This window comes from Merops nubicus, unplaced genomic scaffold, assembly GCF_000691845.1.
Source record: "Merops nubicus isolate BGI_N331 unplaced genomic scaffold, ASM69184v1 scaffold21097, whole genome shotgun sequence".
Lineage (NCBI taxonomy): Eukaryota > Metazoa > Chordata > Aves > Coraciiformes > Meropidae > Merops > Merops nubicus.
In genome coordinates, this window is record NW_008621252.1 from 1 (window position 1) to 8,005 (window position 8,005).

The 8,005-nt window shown below is 47.7% G+C and overlaps 1 protein-coding gene across 1 annotated transcript in view; it reads left to right on the forward strand.

Moving 5' to 3' along the window:
• Positions 1-7: 7 nt before the first annotated feature.
• LOC103776895 (GREB1-like protein) overlaps positions 8-8,005 on the forward strand; it is a gene marked incomplete at its 5' end in the record, with an annotated part of 11,087 nt that continues 3,089 nt past the window's right edge. The window contains 9 exons of the mRNA XM_008944421.1: positions 8-307; positions 768-870; positions 2,090-2,245; positions 2,450-2,589; positions 3,840-4,001; positions 4,315-4,519; positions 5,098-5,263; positions 6,165-6,392; positions 7,111-7,252. Coding sequence (XP_008942669.1) covers positions 8-307; positions 768-870; positions 2,090-2,245; positions 2,450-2,589; positions 3,840-4,001; positions 4,315-4,519; positions 5,098-5,263; positions 6,165-6,392; positions 7,111-7,252 — 1,602 coding nt within the window. The remainder of the gene's footprint in view (positions 308-767; positions 871-2,089; positions 2,246-2,449; positions 2,590-3,839; positions 4,002-4,314; positions 4,520-5,097; positions 5,264-6,164; positions 6,393-7,110; positions 7,253-8,005) is intronic.

Sequence of the window (8,005 nt, forward strand, 5' to 3'; positions counted from 1 at the left end):
CGGCCGGGCCGCCCGCGCCGCGCTGCCCCGCATCGTCATCCTCTCCAAGGCTGCCTACTGCCTCCTCAGCTCCCCGAGGAGCGGGACTCTGCCGCCCTCCTCCTCCCTCCTGCCCCACGCCGACGTGTCCTGGCTGAGCTCCCTGCGGCCGCTGCTGCACAAGGACATGAGTGCTGAGGAGCAGTCTCTCTACTACAGGCAGTGGACGACCGTCCGGCAGCACCACGCCGACTCCAGCAACCAGGGGGAGACCTCTGGCCTCAGGAGCTTCCACCCCAGGAGGCTGCTCCTGACAGGACCGCCCCAGGTCAGGCAACACTTCCCTCCTCTTGCTGTGTTAGCAGGGTGAGAGGAGCAATGGTGACAGCTGCAGGTCATGCTGTAAAGGCACCTGTGATGTCAGAAATCAGTCAGATTGTAAGGTTAAGCCCATGCTGGAAGCGGTAAGGAGAGGAAGGGTGGTGCTGTATGTCAAGTTTTAGCCTGAATGAAATACGTGGAGATGGCACTGGGCATAAAATTGCCAGGAGACTATCAGCAGAGAAGCAGTTTTCACTGCCCATCTCCCCATGTCCAACAGTCAGACAGGCTGCAGGGCAAATTGTGCTCACAGGTAGTTCTTTAATACTACTCAGCATAATGGGCAACAGTAAGTCTTGTTATGTTTTCAGGCAGAGCTAGAATGGGGTAAGTGCATTTCTCTAGAACATACCCTTCCTTCATGTCAGTCTGAATTGGGATTTGGGCTTTTTCCATCCCTGGCTCAGGTAGGAAAGACTGGCTCCTACCTGCAGTTCCTGAGGATTCTCTTCCGCATGCTGATCCGCTTGCTGGAGGTGGATGTCTATGATGAAGAGGAGATTGATGCCAGTGAGTATTCAGTAGTTATTCTTACAAGTCCTTAAGTTATTCTTAAGATGCAGTATAAAGAGCCTCTGTCATTCATTATTCTGCAGTGACAAAAGCTTGCCTTTGGTTGCTTTTACAGATCTGAGGGAAAAGGGGAGGGGGAGCATCTTAGGAATTGTGCTCACCTCTCAGATCTCACAGACCCATGAACTGCTACAGCAGGACTTTGCCTTGAGAAGCACAAATGCTTTTAAAAAATTTAAAAAATAGGGTGTTCTTTACATAACTCTGTGGTTTTGTAGTGAAGATAACTCCATAGTGCATAAATCTCATGACCATTAGCATCCTGCAAATGTAGTTCTTGTCAAACCTTTCAACAGACTGATTTGTATTTCTGCTCCAAAAGTGTTATTAAATGAAGAAAAAAGGATTTTCCTTAGAGATGGAACTTCAGGGGCTGTTATTCTCTCATTATTTGGACTAAAGTACTTCAGAAACTCAGGCTGAAATAACAAAATGTAATTTTGCCTCGTGCCATCAGGTGGGTTGTGATCACAGCAACGTGCCACACCCCTGCCAGGAATCCATGCAGCTCCTATCAGAGGAGCATTTGGGTTTCTGTGGGGGTTTTGGTTGTGGCTTTTTTGCTCCCATTACTTCTGTTGGAATGCTTCTCCAGACCACTAGTGTTCTAATGATTGAAAATACTATTTTCTGCTCCAAGCCAAAGATGTTCCTGTCCAAATGATAAACGTTCTCTTGGGGACCAAAGCAAATTCTGATATAAATTGTCTACAGACCAAACCTCCATTTCATCTGGATTTGCTTTCTCTAAGACCAGCAGCCTTTCCTCTGCCTTTGGATACTTTTGCCTCTCATTTACCCAGTGTGCCTCATTCCACCACAGAGGCTCAAGGCTACATCAGTATCTCCTGCACAGATAAGACCATTCATTTGAGCACTTTATGCTTTAGCTAGAGTGAATTCCACCTCAGCAGCTGGATGGGGAGCAGAGCAGAAGATACATGAGGCTCCTTCACCTGCACACAGTTTCCAGGAACTGCCATTCCTTTGGAAGGGTCTGTGTGGGTTATAATTTCCATTTTGGTAATATTTGGGATGTTCCAAGCTGCCTCACCCGTGTGAGTTCCTGGGCCAGAGTAAATCAGCAGATGCCATGGAAACACCCTTCACTTGGTATCTGACACTGCTGACCTGCAGCCTTACTGTGTTGTTGCAGATCATACAGAGAGCAGTGAAGTTACTCAGTCTAGCAATGACCACTGGCCAGACATTGAGATCTTCAGCAAAATGTCCTTTGACCTGAGTGTACATGACCCCAAGTACAGAACTATAAGTCCTGTGTACACAGAACAACTCTCCAAAGTGAAACAAGGTGAGTGAAATGTAGAGATGTTCAGCAATACTCACAGTGCATCAGTTTGGACTGGTTCAGTTGAACACGTGAGTTCACAAGAGCCTTTAATCTCCAGAATATTATGGAACAAGACAATTTGTGTGTTCTCTGCAAGTGTTACTGGCATCACAATCTGTTTTTTAACGCTCATAAAACTTCTGTTACTTCTTTTTTTGTGCACAGAAACAAGCAAAGAAAGAAAAACAGAGGAACCTAAGAAAAGGGAGACTGTGTCCATGATGCTGACTAAATATGCAGCTTACAATACCTTCCATCACTGTGAGCAGTGCCACCAGTATATGGACATTAATCCTGCTGCACAGGTTGGTGTCGAGGGCCAGGGGTAAGTTACATCCTTGATTTTTCTGCGGTCTCTCTGGTGTACTGCTCTGGTCTCAGGACTCATGCCTTCACCTTCCCTGAGATGGGAGTTCTTCAGTTCAGACCCAGGAGCATGAGCTGTGCCTCCTGTGTTCTGCATGAGCAGTTCTCCCCTCCAGCTGCCTCTGACAAGGGGTAGATATTGTGACCAGTTGTCTCAAGACAAAGCATTACTCAGCCTGCCCAGGGGGTTCCCAGTGTCTCCTGGGAGAGATGCCAGTCTCACCCAAATGCCAGCCATCCACACCTGTCAGGGGAGACTGGGGAGCCTGCTTCTTCCTCCTTGTGTGTAACTCAGCAGGAGCTTATGAATCCCTTCACAAAAATGGTCATTTTTAACTGTTTATGAAAAAACTTTTGATCTCTAAACCAAACAGCTACTCACAGGAGACTGGCAGGTAAGATTATTCCTGGTTAATAGCTCAGACATTACCTCTTAACCCCCACCAACAATTTCCTTGGGAGTTTCTTATCTCAGCTCATTCTTTCCCTGCTTACTAATCTTTTCCAGCAGCTTGCTATTAAGCTGTGGCAGTGTTGACACACTGACCTGGCCAGGGACAATGTCAGTTACCTCAGAGCAGCACCAGCAGGTCTGAGTTAAACCTCATCCTTCGTTAAGCACGCTGACACAGGCAGATCCTCCCAAAGGACAGCTGCTGTTCCCTCCACTCATCTCTGTGCACGTGGTGGAGCATAACAAGTACCAATAAATACAAACATCTACTTGCATGTGCAGGTGGGAGCTGTGTGTGGAGAATGATGTTGATTAAACTCAGAGAAATGACCCGTGCAAAGGGGACTCACTGGATAGCAAGCATTACAAAGGGAGAGAGATTCTTAATGCTTTAACAGAACCTAAATAAAACCCCTTTCATTTTTCATCTTTACTTTGGCTAATTATTTCAGTTCTTTTAAATATTGATAAATAATTTCCAGCTCAAATGGACTTCAGAAGAGTCTGGTTTGGCCAAAGATCATTACTGGTACAGGAAGCTGATTCTTTTAATAGCAAGGTCAGTTATGTGCCTAAGTAAAGTGGCTTCAGGTAGAGGAAAATGTTAAGAGTTCACTTCAGTTGCTGAAAGAGGGTGTGTTGGATGTTCTTCTCTGCTGCCTTCCAGCACTGTGCCTGTAAGAGCAGGTTCCCATCCACTCCTTACCTGCTGGCAAATCTTTTTTTTGTACACAGATACCCGACTCCACTCTGCATGCATTCACGTTTTCATCCTCCATGCTGGGAGAAGAGGTCCAACTGCATTTCATAATCCCCAAATCCAAAGAGAATCATTTTGTCTTCAGCAAGCAGGGAAAGCATCTAGAAAGCATGCGTCTGCCCCTCGTCTCTGACAAGGTGCGTGTGCTGTTCTTACCCACCTGGGACTGCAGGCAGCTGGACAGTTTGCAGTGGCTGGTGGTTGGCTGTCCTGGGGTTTTCTTCCTGTTCTCTTTGATTTAAAGTTCTTTGTGTAATTCTTGCCTGACTGTCCTTAGAACTGGTGTTTTTGAGGACAGTCTTCCCTTTGTGCATTCCTAATGTCCAGTTCATATCTGAGGCAATGATCAATAATCTTCAAATCCAGTACAAACAATAAATTATTTAAAATCCATATCAGGAATGACTCATTTTTTACTTAATGTTGCCAAAATTTCTCCTGTTCCAGCAGAACCTGAATGCAGTCAAGAGCCCTATCTTCACTCCCTCGAGTGGACGCCATGAACATGGCCTCTTGAACCTCTACCATGCCATGGAAGGCATCAGCCACCTGCATCTCCTTGTGGTCAAGGAGTATGAAATGCCACTGTACCGCAAGTACTGGCCCAACCACATCATGCTGGTGCTGCCAGGGACGTTCAACAACGCCGGCGTGGGTAAGGGACCCGCCAGGGCTGGGCTCTGGAGACAGCACTGCTGCTGGGACCTGGCATGGTGCTTGATCTCTGCCTTCTCACTGTGATACCTGGTGCTCTGTAGGGTATGGTCACTCACTGGGCTCAGCCCTGCTGTGTCAGTGTTCATTCTAGACTTTTGCCACGTGATTTTTTGTTTTCAAATTGCAACTTTTTAGCTGAAGCTAAACATTAACTGCAGCCGAGCACTGGGGGCTTGACCTTTGGGATTCATTTTCATGGCTGCTGAGTTTTTCCTGCAAGAAGTTTAAAGTAGGATCAGTTTTAGATTCTTAGCCCTTTCTTGCTGCAGGTTACTCTGCTGATGCCCACAGACTCATGTTCTGCAGAGGCTCTTAAAAGGTTCAATCTTCTCTGTATCTGCCTTTTCCATTTACTCCCATTGAAAAAGGGACACCCTGATTTCTTTCTAAGAAACGTCAGGAGCACTAAGTTCAAAAAGGGTGACGACTGCTGATGTTCATGCAGCCTCCTCCTGGGAAGAGAGAGTGCCAAGGTCTAATAAAGATCTCTGTACATCTCTATGGTGTTTTTCTCAGGTGCTGCCAGGTTTCTTATTAAGGAACTTTCCTACCACAATCTAGAGCTGGAGCGGAACCGGCTGGAGGAGCTGGGGGTGAAGCGCCAGTGCGTGTGGCCCTTCATCGTGGTCATGGACGACTCCTGCGTCCTCTGGAACATGCACAGTGCCCACGAGCAGTCCAGGTGAGGGCCCCCTGCACTGAGCCACCACAGGCAGCACACCTCTGAGCTCACCCCTGGCGTCTGGCAGGCGAGGAAAGACCAGACAGCTGAAAAAGCCTGGGAGCTGGAGCTGCTGGTGATGTCCTCGAAACGTTGCTAAGCAAAAGCAACCTTCCACCGTGGCTTTCGTGCAGTTACAGCAGGCTGCCTGTCCAGAGGGCCTCCCAGAGGTCATTATTTCCCCAGTTGTTACTCAGGTAGCCCAGAACTGGACACCTAGACACCGGCTATATTAGCTAAAATGCAAAAAGCTCAGCTCCTTCACCCAGAGCAGAAGGAAGGCTGCAGACTTGCCTAGCTGACCATGAACATCCCACCTCCTGCTGTTGAGCATTCTCCCCTGGCTGTACCCTACATCAGTGCCCAGTCAGTACCAGCAACAAACCTCTGCTGGTGCTTCTTGGTTGCGTGAAGCCATTGTTGCTTTTAGTCACTATTTGAGTGGTATCTCAAGAAGTTACATCCCTGATCTGTTTTGATTCAATTTATGTTTCTCAATGAAAACAAATCATTTGGGGAACTTTAGCTTTATAGACGACATTAAGCTCTTGCCCTTCTCAGCACTTATGCTGTCCATTATGGAGAAAACAGCTTTCCAGAAATGGTGCAAGGAGGTTCCTTCTCCATGGTTGTGTAAGACTTTATCCAGCTGAAAGGCCCATTTTCTTATCATGACTAAATTGATGAGATAAGATTAGCTGGCTGCTGTTTTAGAAGTCTTTGGGTTTGTATATATTTTTATAGCCTCTTGAGTAAATGCTCTCAATTGTTAATGGAGTTTCTTCTATGTCTCTATACACAGTACATGTTATACAAAAATAATAAGCCCTGTTTGTATCTTGGGTGTGATTGTGTTTTGCAGCCAGACCCTGGAGCCCGGGGGTTCCAGCAAGAACGTCTCTCTGAAAAGTGTCCTCCAACACATTGAAGCCACCCCAAAAATTGTTCATTATGCAATCCTGGGTGTTCAGAAATGGAACAGCAAGCTGAATTCCAGGAAAGCAAAGGCTCTGTTCTCCAGGTGCCACGTGCATGATTTCATACTGCTCAACATAGACCTGACCCAGAACGTGCAATACGACCTGAACAGGTAGGCAGTGCACGTGTGTGGGGAACAGAGATGGGCTGGCCTGAGGGGGGCTTGTCCCCATGCTTCTGACTGCTGCCAGGACAGGTAGGGACATCCTGGCTGAGGTGATGGGCACACAGCTGCAAACTGAGACACAGAGTGACAGGAGTTACATCTGAGCGAGTGAGGCAGCAAAACACACCTACCATCAGCCCAAAAACATGGGGGGAGAGAGAGGGGATGAGGCAAGGGCACAGAAGTGAGCAGTTACACTGTAAATAGCACAGGATCAGCATCACTTCCCTGCTGCTTTGTCTCCCATAGCCAAATATTTGTCAAAGAAACATTTATGCCCTGATTCCCGTTCATCAAAAAATATCATAGAGCTGGCTCGTTCAGAAATGGAGATCAGCCACTGCAAAGCTTCTCTCTGAGTATAAGGAGGAGAAAAATGGAAAGGGTGAGGAGGAAACGATTGCTGCTGACCCACGAGGAGGCTGGGAGGGGCAGCCAGACCTGTATGGGGCAGCAGCACCCAGGTGCACTGAAAAGTGAACCCTGCTTTGGTCTTAAGCTGTCCAGAAGTCGCTTTTCTGCTCTGGGAGCACACTGAAGGAATGAGTCTTCAGGGCAGTGTGGAGGATTTGTGTCAGCAGTGTGCCAGAGGGTCTCCAGGAGGCCCTGCTCCACACGGAGCGTGGGTGCTGGGCCAGTGAGCCTGGGCTGGGTCTCTCTGCAGGTACTTCTGTGAAGATGTGGATTTCAACCTGCGCACCAACAGCAGCAGCCTCCTCATCTGCCGCTTCAACAACTTCAGTGTCATGAAGAAACACATCCAGGTTGGGGGACAAAAGGACTTTGTGGTGAAGCCAAAGATCATGGTGAGTGTGGCTGTGTGCTCTGTGGTGTGCAAAGGGTAGAACCAGGACCCGTTTCCCCTGGAAATAACCAGTTCTCTGGCTTTTTAGATTTATTTGGTGCGTATCTGACGCGTGACATTCGTGGCCTACTCCATGGGAGGGCTCCCACACCAGAAATAACAAATATCTCACTAATTATAAACTATGAACAATAAACCTCCTGATCTCTTAGAGGATGGATGGGGATTGGGAAGAGGCTGGTCTGGCTGTTCGGGGCCTCTCTGGTGGAGGAAGAATTTGCAGACACTCTGACCAGAAATAGGCAAGTTGTACAGGACCCAGGTTTAAAATTTTAGCACAGCCACTGGTTCCTAGTGTTTGCTGGCTTGGGATGACATTTTATACAGAGTATGATACCCCTGTAATGGTTTTAATGGAATTATATTTCAAAGGGTTGGTTTTAATCTAGGAATCTTAGTTTCTGTTCCTGCTGGTTGTAAGCACATCCCACAACATCACTTGTAAAAACTCACCCTCATATTTCAGATTTAACCAGCTAAATCCCTGAAATGCTGGGGTCTGAACCCTGAGCCCCGAATTAAGGTTGACATGTGGGTGATCCCCACAGCCCTTCATCCAGAGGGGTGAGTTTGCCTTAGAGCTTCCCCCCAGGGTGCGGCCGGCCCTGCAGGGAGAGCCAGAAGGGAAATGAGCCCCAGGGGTCCCGCAGGGAGCTGACAAAGGTCAGGGCTCTGCTGGGGGATAAAAGCTGGG